This window comes from Zalophus californianus, chromosome 13 (assembly GCF_009762305.2).
Source record: "Zalophus californianus isolate mZalCal1 chromosome 13, mZalCal1.pri.v2, whole genome shotgun sequence".
Classification (NCBI taxonomy): Eukaryota; Metazoa; Chordata; class Mammalia; order Carnivora; family Otariidae; genus Zalophus; species Zalophus californianus.
In genome coordinates, this window is record NC_045607.1 from 4,895,343 (window position 1) to 4,910,274 (window position 14,932).

The following is a 14,932-nucleotide window of genomic DNA, read 5'->3' on the forward strand; positions in this document are numbered from 1 at the left end:
GAGGCTGGGCCCCTGTTCCTGGTCTGATCCCACTGGGCCTTGGCAATGTGCCTGCCCCATGGGGGCGCTGGGAGGTGTTTCAGTGATGTGCCTTCCTACAGATGGCTCTCTGACAGAACGCTGGGGTCCTGTCCCCACACCGTCTCTTGGTTACTGGTAACCGTGGGGCTGCCTGCCATGTTCTCACGGCAGCCCCACCACGTTGGCTGCCTTCCGCCTCCACTCCAGCTCCGGTCGCTCCGGCATCAGCCCTTACCCTCCGCACTGAATTCCCATGTGCTGTCTCCTTTTCCTGGCCCTTCTCTGGTTTGCATTGGCTCTGGTTCTGAACCCTGGTCTTGTGAATCTAAAAAAGAATCTTAAAAGTTGGATGGGGTCTACGTTCACTTTACTCTTGACCAAGGTAGTGAAAACCTCTCATGGGGCGCCTGGCTGGCTCAGTCAGTGAAGCGTCTGCCTTCAGCTCAGGTCATGATCCCAGGGTCCTGGGATCGAGCCCCGCTTCGGGCTCCCTGCTCAGCAAGGAGTCTGTTTCTTCCTCTGCCGCTCTGCCCCTCCCCACCTCTCTCTCTCTCTCTCTCTTTCTCTCAAATAAATAAAATCTTTTTTTTTTTTTAATTAAAAAAATCAGTAACCATTAGGGTTGCCAGTGCTCTTCAGGAATGGAAATGTTGATGTCGGAGAAGTCACCTTCCCGCACCCCCACACTGTCTTCTGGTACATCCTTTCTTTGCTGACTGCAAGGTGCAGGTTTTTACTGTCACCAAGAGGTCTGTTCAGGTGCTGGGAATCTGTGGAAATACTTCTTTACCATTTTGGCTTCCAGAAGATTCTGAGTAAGTAAAACTGCCAGAAGACCCAGGTTTTGTGAAGAACTTGAGGAGTATCCATAGGAACTGTCATTTGTTTAAAAAAAAAAAAAAAAAAAAAAACTTCGGAGTCAGGAAGTCAAGTCTGTATCATCTTGAGCACGTCAGTTACAAAGGGCAGGGCGAGGCTCCCTAGAGCCACCAGTGTCCCATTCTGGGCAGATGGTGATTGAGTGTGGAGCTCGGGTCTTTGGACATCAGCACACATGCTCTCACTGGAGGGCCTGCTCTGTCTCTCCGCCGTGCCGTCCCCCAGCGGTGCAGCAGCGAGGGCCCACTCCCTGAGACACATGGCAGCTCCTGAAGGCCCACTGCCGCATCTGTCCCTCGCCTTTTCTGCCCTGAGCAGTACCCAGCAGCTGCCACGGAGACTGTGGGCTGAAAGACGGGTCTAACGGCCGCACGGGAAGGGAAAGAGTAAAGGAGAGATGGTGGAGCGGGGCGAAGAGAAGAGAATCGCCCGGAGACCAGCAGAGTCCATGGGCTCGGCTTGCTTGGCACAACACACTGTGTGTCTTCTGCTGGAAAAAAATAAGCCCCTGCCTCCCTCGCCTCTGTCCCTTGCTTCTTCCTGAGGTCACCTTATCTTTATGGCTTCCTGCCCTGCTTAGAGCTCACTCACTCTGAGAGGTGAGAGCGGGGGAGTGTCCACGGACAGCACTTGCAGCCCAGGGAGGGGGAGTATTTCTCCAAGCTCCATCTCTCCTGGGGGTGCTTTGTTCTGCTGGCCTGCCAGACATGCCAGGGGTTTCCTTCGGAGTGGCCCGGCACTGTTGGCTCAGGGAGAGTGAGGGCTGTGCTGCATGCGAGGCTCGGGAGCTGGTGGGTGTTTCAGGTCCTGCAACTTGTAGACTCTCATACTCTACCCCATTCTTGGGGGCCTTACCACAGAGTATAGTCTACAGCCACAAGTGCAGGCATCTCGCTAGACTCTGGACTTCCTGGGATAGGGAATTAGACCCCACACAACTAATGGATGACAGGAACAGCCAAACCCTTCTGCTCCCATCCTTGTTATTTCTTCTTTTTCTTTTCTTTTTTTAAGATTTTATTTATTTTTATTTGAAAGAGAGAGAAAGAGAGAAAGAGCATGAGAGTGGGGAGGGTCAGAGGGAGAAGCAGACTCCGCGCTGAGCAGGGAGCCCGATGCGGGACTCGATCCCGGGACTCCAGGATCATGACCTGAGCCGAAGGCAGTCGCTTAACCAACTGAGCCACTCAGGCGCCCCTTCTTTTTCTTCTTTCTTCTTCCTCCTTCTTTCTTCTTCGATTTATTTATTTATATAGAGAGCACACATGCAAGCAGGGGGGAGAGGGAGAGAGAGAATCTCAAGCAGACCCCCTCCCAGTGGAGAGCCCTATGTGGGGCTTGATCCCACAACCCTGAGATCACAACCTGAGCCCGCCAGGCGCCCTGCATCCTTGTTATTTCTGTGCATGTTTCCACTATCCGCTGAGTTGCCTGGGCAAGGAAATGAGGTATTGTCTCCCCCCACCTCCGCCACACACACACACACACACACACCACGTTTACATGTGACATACACGCCCACTCACCAAGCCCTGCTGCACTCCTAGCATACGCCCTGAGCTGGTCCTCTTCTCCAACCTTGTCATCACTCCCCTGCCCCAGTGCCGCCTCTGTGGCCTCCCTGCTGGCCTTCCTGCCACCACGTCCCCTTCTCAGCACTAGTCAGATTCCCGTGTCCCCTCAGCACTACGGAGCCTTCTGTGGCCTCACCAGCTACTTCTGCTCATCTGTCTCCATGCCGGGGCCCTCCATACCCCCCACTTTCTCCTGGTAGCAACTCCTCAGCTCTCCCACACGTACTTCTTCTGTTTTCTGTTCCACCCTTCCTGATGTCTTCCATCCCCTTCCGCACCATGTTTTTCCTTAACTTGCTTTGTGGACCTGAGCATGCTGTCCCCAAATCAGTAGACCTCCATTTCCTGTCCAGTGATGAGAGCCTGGAATTGTCCTGACATAAAGCATATAGCATAGTGTAAGGCACACAACCGGTGTTTAATAAGAAGGGAGGCATTATAATATTTATTTCCACACTGAGAAAGTGTTTCTTTCTTTTGTAATGCTCAAGTTCTTTTTTCTCAAGGTCATAAATCCTCTTAAGGGTAAGGACGAGGCTTATGATGTGCTTGCGGCCTCAGTATGTAGGTCAGGGCCGAGCCAGCAAGTGGCAGGTGCTCTGATGCCGAACTGACTGGAAGGATCTTAACTCACCCAAAAGCAGTTAGCAGGGACCAAGGAGGCATCTAGCTCTCTTCCTCTACCCGTCACCACATCCATCTTTCCCTACTTCCCCACATTTCATTACAACAACATGCTGCTGACTCATCCACTTCCTTGCATCAGACATACTGGTTCCAGACTGTGGCCGAAAACCCAATTTCTTTCTCATTTTCCTTCTCTGCTAACCCATACGGCCCTGGCTGCTGGCTGTCCCCAGAGCTTGGAGGCCCTTGGCCTTGGACACTTGCCGAAGTAGCCACTGTGACTCAGCCATTTCTGCCCCTCATTTTGAAGACTTCTTGCTGCTTTTTGCTGGTGCTCATGGCATTTTGGATGGTCATTGCTCTTGGACCAACTTCAGACCCAGGAAATAGCTGTAGCCCCTTGGCAGACATGCTTCTGACTCCATCCGTGACAGTCCGGCTGGTCTGGCACCAAAAGGACCCCCTTGGTCCCTGTGAAGGTCCTGTGGTGACATGAACCCTAAGGGTGCCATCCACACACACAGACTCACCTGTACCTTCACATTTCAGGCTGCTTGTCACTGCTCTGTGACGGAGTGTTTACTCCACTCTAGAGATGGGAAAACCGGAATAGAGAAGCTGAAAGTTTCATTTATTCAGTCTTAGTTAGAGCTAAGGTTAAGAATCCAGATCTGCCCTGTGAAGAACAGTGTCCATTTGACATTTATGAACGGCATAATTGCCAGTAAATAATGGAGGCCTGGCAAAGCTACATAAAAAGAAAAGCCCACATGTAGGCTGGACATCCAGAAGAGGGTTTTTGTCCTTCATGTTCTGACACATTACAGAGTGTAGCCACAGCTCTAAATAGAGTTCTAAGAATAAGTATAAATTAGAGTCCCTGGCATGCTGTTTAAATCCAAACTGAGTAAAAATAGTTCAGTCAGATTTCTAGAACCGAATTCAAATCATTTTTTAATCTGTACTAAATCTTTCTATAAAGAGTCGCTGCTCTTAAGGTCGATATTTAGTGAATATACAGAGCATCCTAAAATGTGTTGGAGGTTTTTGCAAGAATATTATTAGCCATGAAACCATTAGCCCAGAATCTGTTGTTTTCAAGGAGGATCTTGTGATTCGGGTTGCAAAAATATGTTACACGAGAAGAAATGCAGTACATTTCCACTTTCACCCATCTTACTACCTAAAATTCTCCCAAGCAAAACATTTTTGGGTTTTTTGTTTGTTTTTTTTACATCCTTTGTTAATTAGAATGTTCAGATGTTTTTGTTTTTTAAGATTTTATTTATCTGACGGGGGAGACAGCGAGAGAGGGAACACAAGCAGGGGGAGTGGGAGAGGGAGAAGCAGGCTTCCCGCGGAGCAGGGAGCCCGATGCGGGACTCGATCCCAGGACCCTGGGTTCATGACCTGAGCTGAAGGCAGACGCTTAACGACTGAGCCACCCAGGCGCCCCAGTTCAAATGGTTTTTAAAAATAGATTCCACTAAGAAGTTTATTCAAAAAGAGAGAAGGTACTTTTTGGATCCAGGGTGATGCTGATGTTGCCTTTCTTTGATGAGCACTGTCCCATCACTCCTACAACAGGGCCAACAAAAGTGGCTCTCCTTGCCAGGAGCAGAGAGAGGTCCCCGGGGCAGGTGCTGGTGGCTTGGGCCTCAGAAGCTGCTGCTTGGCTTTGGAAACTTACCCTTTGACATTATGTAAAGCATAGTTGTTATAAATCAACACAAAGGCATCAAAGAAGGAAGTTGCTTCTGGGCCTAAGGGGGCCCCGGAAGGAAGGCTTTGGTAAAGAGTAGTTGACTGGGACCAGGAAGGAGAGAGGAGACACATCGAGCAGGCTTCCTCCCAGTGTGCCACACAGAGTGACGACGAATGTTATCAAGGGTCCTTCCTGGTGACTTTCCTTCTCTTAAGAGCCAAACCAGGCCTGCTTCTCTCCAGGAGACCGACCCCCCAGAGATGGTGGAGGGTGTTGTGCAGTGGCTGAAAGCTTGACTTCCTTCCAAGAGAAATCACTTAGCCCCGTGTTGTATTGACACTCGCAGTCTCTGGTTTAAGGGAAGTGTGAGCCCAGGACCAGTGCTGAGCTGTGGTTCCGAGTGCTTCTCTGTACGGGAAGGAAGCCCAAACCACACTAAAGCAGCAGTTGCCCTTGGGTGTGTTTTCTTCACAAATGATGGAGACGAATGTAAGCCTGAAAACTAGCCGTCCAATAGCTTCTCTGTGTTGGTAAGCAGCATCCAGAAACACTGAAGTCATAAGCCTTGCTTGAGCCAAGACTATGCAGTAATGACCAATCTCTGGCAACTTCTGTGCTTCCCAGACACTTTATGACAGTAAGTCCATTCACTCAAATGATGGCATCGCCCCGTAATCGGGAGGGTTGAAAGTTCCTCAAAGCTCGGAGCTCCAGTCACTGCGACTGCAGAGCCGGCAGGGTCACTGGCCTGTGGCTCTGGCCCACGGCTGCTGGCACTCTCTGCCCCCTCAGGCACCACCGTTCGTCCCGACAGTCACAGGAATTAAATGGAATGTCTGTTACAGTGAGGAATCAGAATTTTGCATTTAAAGATCTCTATTCCTGCTTTCTTGCCAGCACAGGGCTCATCCCTAGTCATCTTTCGTGCCAAGACTAGAGTGGAGACAACGTATCCTTGAAAACTGACGCCTGGCCAGCTTCGGGGGGCTTTGCTTTCTCTAGCGTGTGCACACATGGACATATTGGGTTATCAGCCATCATTTTTCCACCCAGAAGACTCACAGCGGTTCGTTCACATGTCTGTTTTCAAAAGAGCAGATTGCCAGTTCCTGCATCTCTCGTGAGGGCAGATGTTGTCTCTGCATCCCCTGCTTGTGTGTCAAGCCTCAGCTCCCTGCCTGTTGCTTGCTGGTCATCACAAAACACCGAGCCAGGGAGCTCTCCCAGCCAGATAGTATGTGTACCCCACAGAGCTGTAGGATTATACGTTTGGGGCCTGTCACATGCCCAGAATGTTCGGTGAGCGGGACATCCCCCGCACCTCTCTTAGGAGCCAAGCTGTGTGTTTTGAGGTGTGTGGCCTGCACTTTCAGCCTGCTTCTTCATCTTTGTGATAAGGATCGTAGCAGCCCTTTGTGTAGATGAAATGAGATGATCTGTGCAAACCCTTAGCATCTCATCTGACCAGCAGGCATCGTCCTTCCCAGATGGTCCTTGCTGGCACTTTGACTGATGGTGTGATCGAGGCTGACATTGGGGACCAGGCAGCCCCTCCTAACTGCTCTCTTTCCCAGGAACTTGCTCTGGCACTCCCAGATTTTCTGCAGAAATCTGCAGTCTCCAGCCAGGCAGCCCCCCTCGTGGTATAAAATCCTCAGCCCAAACAGGCTTACTCTGGCTATAAATAAAAATTCCTGCTACAGAGAGCACAACAGCTCTCTGTCAGAAGCACAGCCAGGCACCAGCCAGGTCCTAGAGTAAACTCCAGGCAGTGATGAAGTGGTGTTTCTCCTCGGCGGCCCGCCTGCCTTTCTCCCTGCCGCGATGAAGAATGTGGTCTTACAGGCTAGAAGTACTTCTGCAGAGACTGGCCTTGTGGACAGTGGTGTGATGATGAGCCCCAATGCGGCCCTCCCCTCCCGAGTTGCAGGAGGGGCACTGAGGGTGCTTTGTGTGCTTAGAGAGCCGTGCCTTGCATCTCCCCACCGCCTTGAAGGTATTTTTCAAGCTTGGCTTTTGTGCCAGCAGGACTGCATAGCTGGAATACCAGAGCTGCTCACAGGCTGGGGCTGCTGAGGGATGGCAGGCCGGCTGGGGAGGCTTTGTCCTGGAGATGGGGGCCGGCCGCCTTGCCTTCTCTTTGGTGGCTGCCTCTCCCCTGCAGCACACGTCCTTGGGGGCATCCAGAGCCTCTCCGCCCGTCCCCAGTCTCCCAATGTGGCGGGGGAAGCTTGTCGGTTACCTTCCCCGCTCGGAGCCGAGACACTGCTGCGAGTCAGGCGGTATTCTGGGCGCTTCAGTTATAACATTAGAGGCAACGCATACGTAGTCCTTCATTGGGGAAATAGGTAGTAGACCCCGTTAAGCCCCTCAGCTCTGTGGTTTGCAGTGGCTTCCGGACTGGTGCTTTGGCAGGTGAGGGAGGAGAGCTGAGAGTGTGCATCACGTGCCACCACCGTGCTCAGGACTGCAGAGCGCCAGCTCAGTAAATCCACACAGACCTTCCGAGAGGAGTGCTGGTGTTTTCATACCCGTTTCACTTATTTTTATTTGTTTTTTTATTCAAGTGTAATTAACATACATTATTACATGTTTCCATCCCCGTTTTAAAGATGAAGAAACCAGGGTGCCCGGCTGGCTCAGTTGGAGGAGCGTGCAGCTCTTGATCTCAGGGCCATGAGTTCGAGGCCCACGTTGAGTGTAGAGGTGACTTAAATAAATAAAGAAAGAAACCGAGGCTCAGGAACTTCAGTTACTTACCCAAGGTCACACAGGTAGAAAGAGATGGCCCAGAGCCCAGTCTGTGTGACTTGAGATTGTGCCCTCAGTAGTCATCCTTGTACCGTCTCCCAGAAGACACACCCACGGTGTGTGTGGGTAGGCCACCCGACTCAGATCAGAGCTTGTTCAGAAGGCCCTATCAGACTTGACAACGTCATGTGATTGTGCAGAAACCGCTTACGTAGATACGTCAGGTGCTCAGTCACTGCAGGGCCTGCTCGAGTGCTGAGTAAGCTTACATTGGGTGGGGGCGGTCAACGAGGGCAGTGTCAGGACTCTTGAAAGAACTGGCATATGCCTCAGTCTGTTCAGGCTGCTCGAACGCAGTTCCACAGACTGGGTGGTAATACACAGCACGGTTCTAGAGCGGGAGGTCCAAGGTCAGGCTGCCAACAGGGCTGGTGCCCCTTCTGGTCACAGACTTTCATTGTATTCTCACATGGTGGAAGGGCAAGGGATCTCTCTGGATCCTCTTTTATATGGCACTAATCACATTTATGAGAGGTCTTAAGAGCCTCCCAAACCTGATAACGTCCTGATGCCACCATGTATGCAAGTTAGGATTTCAGCATATGAATTGAGAGATACAAACATTCAGCAGCATTGATCTTAAACTAGTTGAATTCATGCGCAAGGGAAAGGCCTCTGTCAGATCTCAAGGCAGCACCTACCCTTGGAGATGCGCAGGCAAGAGATCTGAGAACCCGGCTCCTGCATGAGACCGAAGCCACTGCCTGAAGCGGCGGTGTGGGCTTCCCTCGGGGTGGCCTCCCAGGACCGGGCCCTGCCATCCGCTGGCCAGTGCGTTCCCCCACACTGTCTTCTCTGTGGCCTTTCCCAGCCAGTGAGAGCCTCACTATGGGGGGGAGAGTCCCAGAAGCCAAACACTTTACCCCACTGCCATCCCCAGCAAGGCCTAGGGTGAGTCCCCCAGGCCTGGGTGGTCGCTGGGAAAGGCTGGTGAAATGTGGCACCTGGCTGGTGAGGGCACTGTGGATACTCCGGTGCCTCAGCTCCCCGTATGAGAGCCTCGGAGCTGGGGATCCCCTCATGCAGCTCATTCAGAAAGAAGGTTGGGCACGGAGCTTCTTACCAAGAAGCTAAACCTTCAGTGTCTGTCACTCAGAACATGGATGGCACTCCGCACCGACTCGTTTGGCCACATACAGGGTTGATCTTGATTTGGGGAGTTAGATGGAGAAATAGAATGTGTGAGAGGGAGTAGGCACCACGGGCAGGTGTCCTGAGTTTGATGTAAACCATCCAAGCCAAAGGAAGTTTTAATCAGCCCAGCCAGGAAGAAGCCAGGGCCAGGCCAGCAGCGGGTGGGACGGAGGGGGAGCGTGCCTGTCACTTGAGTTGTGGCCACTCTCAGTCCAGGGCAAAGTATAACTTTGTAAAAGCACTTAAGGATGTGAGTGGTTTTAACCTCCTGTTGGAAATTTTATTTCTTCTTCCCCCCTTTTCCTTGTCCTGGGTTCTGAAGTCCAGTGGCAAAATGCAGAGAACGTTTGAGTGAGTGATATGCACATTTGCGTTGAACTTGGCTCTTGTCAGATTCCGGCATCTATAGTGGGAAAGTGGGCCTGGCAAGGACTTTGGATACAGACCCTTCCACATGCCCCTCTCCCATTACCCTGAGACAGCATCAGGTTGTCAGGCCCTTTATGGGACATGGTGACCTTGTCAGGTTCTGAGCCTGGTGGCCCCTGGTCCCAGAGCTCCTTTGTCCCTCCTCCTGCAGCAGAGCCCAGGCCCTGGACAGTGCTCGTTGACTAAGAAGCTGCGGGCATTCACTGTCACCCCTCAGCCTGGCTCCAGACCTCTCTCTCTTTTTTTTTTTTTTTTAAGATTTATTTATTTGAGAGAGCGAGAATGAGAGAGAGAGAGTACATGAGAGGGGAGAGGGTCAGAGGGAGAAGCAGGCTCCTCGCCGAACAGGGAGCCCGATGCGGGACTCGATCCCGGGACTCCGGGATCACGACCTGAGCCGAAGGCAGTCAGTCGCTTAACCAACTGAGCCACCCAGGCGCCCCAGACCTCTCTCCTGATGAGAATCTGGGAGAGTGTAGCCTTGCCCCTGTAGGGTGGTATCAGAAGCATTGCAAGACCCCTTCATTTGTTTAAAAAAAAAAAAAAAGGAAAAGATTGTATGGGAAGGGGCGTGAACTCAGAAATTTTTAGCATTTTGATAGCACAGTCCTTCCAACCATTTTTAAGGCCTAACCCTTCCAAAAGCATTTCAGGTGCATTACGGCATTTAAAAGGCTGTAGTGTTTGACTTTCAAGGGATAAAACCGCAGAGATTCATGCAGAAGATTCAAAATGAGTAAATAGGACCCAGGTGTCTGGGTGCACGTGCTGAATTTAGCCACAAGTTCTGAAGGGACCAGGGCACGGGTTGGGTTTGGCGGAGCACGGAGCTGGACCACCTGGACAGCATGCAGGGCTGGCGCTTCTTTGCGGGTGCCCGCGTCCCACTGTTCAGACGCCGAAGAAGGGGCTGGCCGGTCCTCAGGCCCTTCTCAAGGGAGGATGTGCCCAGGTTGGGGGACCTCGGCCAGAGGAGTGCGGGGGTTGGGTTGGCCTGGTCGGTGGTCCTCGTCAGAATTGCTGTGAACAGCCTGCCGCAGCTCAGCTGAGTTAATCTAACGACTTTTTCTCTTGTCTGTTTTCTTCTTCCCGTCTTCCCGTTTTTGTGTGTCTTCCGCCCGGATCCGTAGTGTAAGTCTGTGTTTAGGTCCTACTCCCAGGACTTCGTGCCTCACGGCCAAGCTTCTGCTCAGCCTTTCCTTCCGCCTACCTCCTCTTCCTCTGCACATTTCCCCCCCGTCCACCAGCCTCAGAGCTCTGACTTAGTGGTGCCAGCCGTGGCCAGTCTGCCTCCCAGCACCGTGGACGGGCCTCTCTCATCTTCTCAGGAGAGCAACTTTCATGGGAACACTGTCCGCCTTCCTTCCGAAATCTCTCTCACTGACTCGCCCCAGACGCCTTCGGTGAGAACTCAGCACACACCGCCCTCCACGTGGGGCTGCCCGTTCTGAGAAAGCAGGATGGCCGCTCACGAGCCCGCCATCACCGCCCGTCCCCGGCAGCCAGGCCCGTTGCTGGCACGTGCCCAGTAGCCGCGGGGCTAGGTCCGGGTCCCCGGAAGGTCACAAAGTGCGGCAGTAGCCTGTCTGTCTCCAGAACAGAAGTGGGAACCTTCCGTACGAAGTTCCTGTCAGATGGGGAATCTGATTTTCCACCAACAGATTAGTGACCAGTCAGAGACAGTCCTGATGCGCATGAGACAGAAAATGCTCCCGCTTTTCCGTTGGGTTGTGTGTTGTTAGAGAAAGCCACCGACGCGTTTGGAAGACAGATGCAGACAGGACCCTGACGGAGGTCAGAGGTAGTGGCCTCTGGTGCTGTATGTGGTGCTGATGGAGGATCTGCTGCCTGTGCCGTTGCGCTCGCTGAGTTCTTCATTGGGGCACGGGGCCACCACCTTGCAGGGCGCAGGGCGCGGCCGCGTGTTGACCTGTCTGGTGTGGCCTCTCTCCTTCCACGGCCTGCCGCTCCCATGGCACTGGGAGCCCCCTCTGGGGCAGCGCAGGGAGGAGTGCGCCTCCTCTGGGGCAGTGTGAATGGCCCTCCCCCTCTTTGGGGAAGATCCAGCAGGAAGGTTGCATCCCCTGTAACACAGAGGCAAGAGGTGGCAAAAGCGGCAGCGTTCTCTGGCCAGGGGGGAAGCTTCCCAAGGAGCAGCAAGGGCCCGCTGCTGCCCCTTTGCCTCCCCACGGGAGGAGGGCCCCAGGCAGGGCCAGCCCGGTAGGCCACTCTCTCTGAGCCGTGCCGGCTGCCTAGGGGGCCTGTCACATGTGCACTTCCTCTCATCCTGTCTCCCCCAGAGTGAAAACACCAGTGAGGAGGCTGGTGAGGGTGAATACGTCAATCTGTATTCCTCTGGCCAGGGCAGCGAGGAGCTGGTTCACTCTCGAGGAGTAAGTAACCTCGGGGCTGCCTCGTGCATGTGGCCTGGCCTGGCAGGGTTGGGCCCTGCTTCTGCCTGGCTGAGCCTCCCGGTCACTAGCAGGCTGGGGCCCTGCCGCCTTGCCGAGAGCCAGCATGGCTCCGTGGGGAGAGGACATGGCTCCTGGAGGAGGTCCTCCCTCTGCTTTCAGTGCGTGTGGCACTCTTCAGGCCACAGGGGTCTTCTGGAAATCTGCAGAGGCAGCATGGTGTTGGCCTGGCCACACATTCGTTGCTCTCCGGGATTTCTTTCTATCTTGTCTTCTAGTGTTGAGGTCCATCTTCTGTCCCCTACCCAGAGGGCGGGAGTCTTTTCTCCTACACCACCAAGCCTCCCGAGCCTTCGCCCCCTCATGCTCCCCCCGGCACTCTTCTTCACCCCCACAGGAACAGCTTCCTCAGAAGCCGGGTGGGTCTGGCATTGAGCCCCTGCTGTGTTAATGCACCTCCCTCCTGAGAGCGTAGAGAAACACCTGATGTGGCCACCTTTGGTTGACTTCTGTCCCAGCTCGATACGGCCGTTCTGCTGAGCGGTCAGCTTTCTGGGTTTTGCTGCAGCAAAACATGAACAAGTTCAAAAGCTTCAAAAAATAATGAGTCCCTTGAGAGGAGGTGCCATGAGGACTCGAGTCCACCCTGGTGATCAGCTCACGGGGCCCAGACCATTAAAAGTATGGTCACTCCTTGTAAGATGCCCCCCCCCACACCAAGGGCATCCCCACAGGATCTTAGCTGTCCACACAAAAGCAAGCCCCACTTTAGGCATTAGCAAGTCATAGAACATTAGAGTTTTCACTCCGGTGGGATTCGACCCTGTGCATGGAAGCTGTTTCTCTTCCGATGTTCGCTCCTCGCCTGTCCGCTCTGGTCACCTGTGCCCCTGCGTCATCCAGTTTAGCCTCCACACAATGGAGCCTATCCCTAGCTGGCCTTCCATGGCTCTCCCCCTCCACCCATGACCACGTTCAGTGCTGACTTTTCCTCAGAGCACTGTCCCTGAGGATAATCCGTGTATTCGTGCCGCCCTGCTCTCTGTTGTGGCCTCGGTGGCAGACCAGGGATGCCAGATAGCCATGTTGTCACTGAGTGGGGTGGGCCCAGATTACCAGGGCCAGGCCGCTGGAGGAGAGGGGGTTGCACTCATGCACTTGAGCAGTTAGACCCCTTGGAACCATACTGGGAGGCAGTTGAACATGGCAGTCCTGAGGACTTGGTTTAACTAGGAAGTCAGCAAAGGTTTGCTGCATGCCGGCAGGGCACCGTGGTTAAAGACACAGGTTTTGGAGGCAGACACCCCTGGGTTTGAATGCAGTCTGTAGCCTTCTAGCTGTGTGGTCTTGGGCAGGGCCTTTAATCGCTCCCAGCCTGTGTCTCTGTGTGTGAGTGGGCACAGTGACGCCACTGAACAGACAGGGTCTTGGTCAGGGCCAGGTGAGAAGAGGTACACGCAGCCCTTAGCACAGTGCTTGGCTGAGCCTGGCCGAGTAGTGGCAACCGTGACAGTCCTTTCTTCTAGGAGGTGCTTGAGATGGCTTCATCTAGGTTGGCAGCTGACAGAGGTCCTAAGTAGGGACACCTTCACTGTCCATAAAGGCAAGATGCTAGTCCGAAGAGGGCCTTGCACTTCCTGTGTCATTAACCACATTCACGGTTACCTTGTTCACATGTCGGATTGCTCCGTAGGAACTTGCGCTCGGAAGCCACTTGCAGGCGGGAATGCTGGGAAACAGATCCTCCCAGCATGGGGCACCTGTCACAAACCCAGTACTGACTTCTCTTTTCAGGAATCACCAGCTATGAAAGACGGACATCCCAGAGATCCCTCGTCAGCCAGCAGCACGGCCGGGAAGGAGAGCAGAGACAGTGACAGGTAGGGAGTGACCAGGTGGAGCAGGTTCCTTGAAAGCTGCAGGCCCGGCTGGGGAGGGCGGCCCCTTGCCCGCCAGCACTCCGGGCCTGCGGGAGCTTGAGGTGTACACCCTTTCCTTTCTTCTGACTCGCGACATTCTGTGTGTTCAGGGTAGAAAACATGGCAAGTACAGAAATGTGTGAGTCAACCGGATACGTCACTGATAATCCCACCCTTAAAGGCCTTCATTCTGGCATGCAGTCTGCCTTACTTCCTGATTATGTGTTCACATACGATCTGCTCTACAAATGACCCATGACAGTCTTAAATCCCAGGCCAACCTTCCTCGGCCTCTTCCAAGTTCAGGCGCACTAAGGGGGTGTCAAAGACCACCCCCCCAAAAACTTACTGTGAGTTACTAGATGTGTGTATATTGTGTTATTAAACCATTTGAAAGTAAGTTACAGACATGACACACAGCCCCTGAATACTTCAGTGTGCCTCCTAAAATATTTTAATTTTTTAAAACGGCTTATTTATTTTAGAGAGTGTGAGCATGTGGGGGTCGGGGTGCGGGCAAGAGGGGGAGAGAGAGAGAATCTCAAGCAGATTCCCCATCTAGAACAGAGCCCGATGCAGAGCTTGATCTCACGACCCTGAGATCATGACCTGAGCCGAAATCAAGAGTTGGACGCTTAGGGCTCCTGGCTGGCCCAGTCAGTTATGCATCTGCCTTCAGCTTAGGTCATGATCCCAGGGTCTTGGGATCCAGCCCCGCACAGGGCTCCCTGCTCAGCGGGGTTCTGCTTCTCCATCTCTCTGTACCCCTCCCCTGCCTGTGCTCACTCTCACGCTCTCTCTCAATAAAGAAATATCTTTAAAAAAAAAAAAAAGAGTTGGATGCTCAACTGACTGAACCACCCAGGCACCCCTCCTCCTAAAATATTTTAAAAGCCTACCAGATTACAATACCATCATCACACCTAAGAAAATTAATAATAGATTCCCTCGTATCATCTGATATGCAAACCATCTTCCATTTCCCCAATTCTCCCTAAAATTAACTTGTGTAGCTTATTTTTTTTAGAACCAAGACCAGTCAGGAGTCAGTACATTTAGTTGTGTGTCTCTTTAATCTTTTGTAACATTTTTCAGTATTAGCACAAGTCACACCTGACCAGGTTTAGAAATACCTAGTAAATATCTCCATGTGTAGGGCCTGCAGATCCACTCTGCCATCCACAACTTCATGTTGACATCGCCTTCTTAGTGAACTATTCTACAAGTTCAAGCTTTTCCTCCCTCTCTAGGCCAAGGTTCAGCTACCTCTGGGGTTCTAGGCACAGAGCTAGGCAGTACCCACTTGTCAGGCCTAAGCATAAATGGTTGAAGAGGTGGTAAAAATGAAATAGCAAGAGACAGGAATAAAAATAGAAAGCATTCATTCTGTAGAGGCCTGCTGCAGAGGGCTGCCCACCCAGG

The 14,932-nt window shown here is 52.8% G+C and overlaps 1 protein-coding gene across 1 annotated transcript in view; it reads left to right on the forward strand.

Annotated features, from left to right (window-relative positions):
* RAPGEF1 (Rap guanine nucleotide exchange factor 1) overlaps positions 1 to 14,932 on the forward strand; it is a 136,353-nt gene that overhangs the window by 105,221 nt on the left and 16,200 nt on the right. Inside the window, 3 exon segments of the mRNA XM_035723818.1 lie at positions 10,311 to 10,583; positions 11,481 to 11,573; positions 13,386 to 13,471. Coding sequence (XP_035579711.1) covers positions 10,311 to 10,583; positions 11,481 to 11,573; positions 13,386 to 13,471 — 452 coding nt within the window.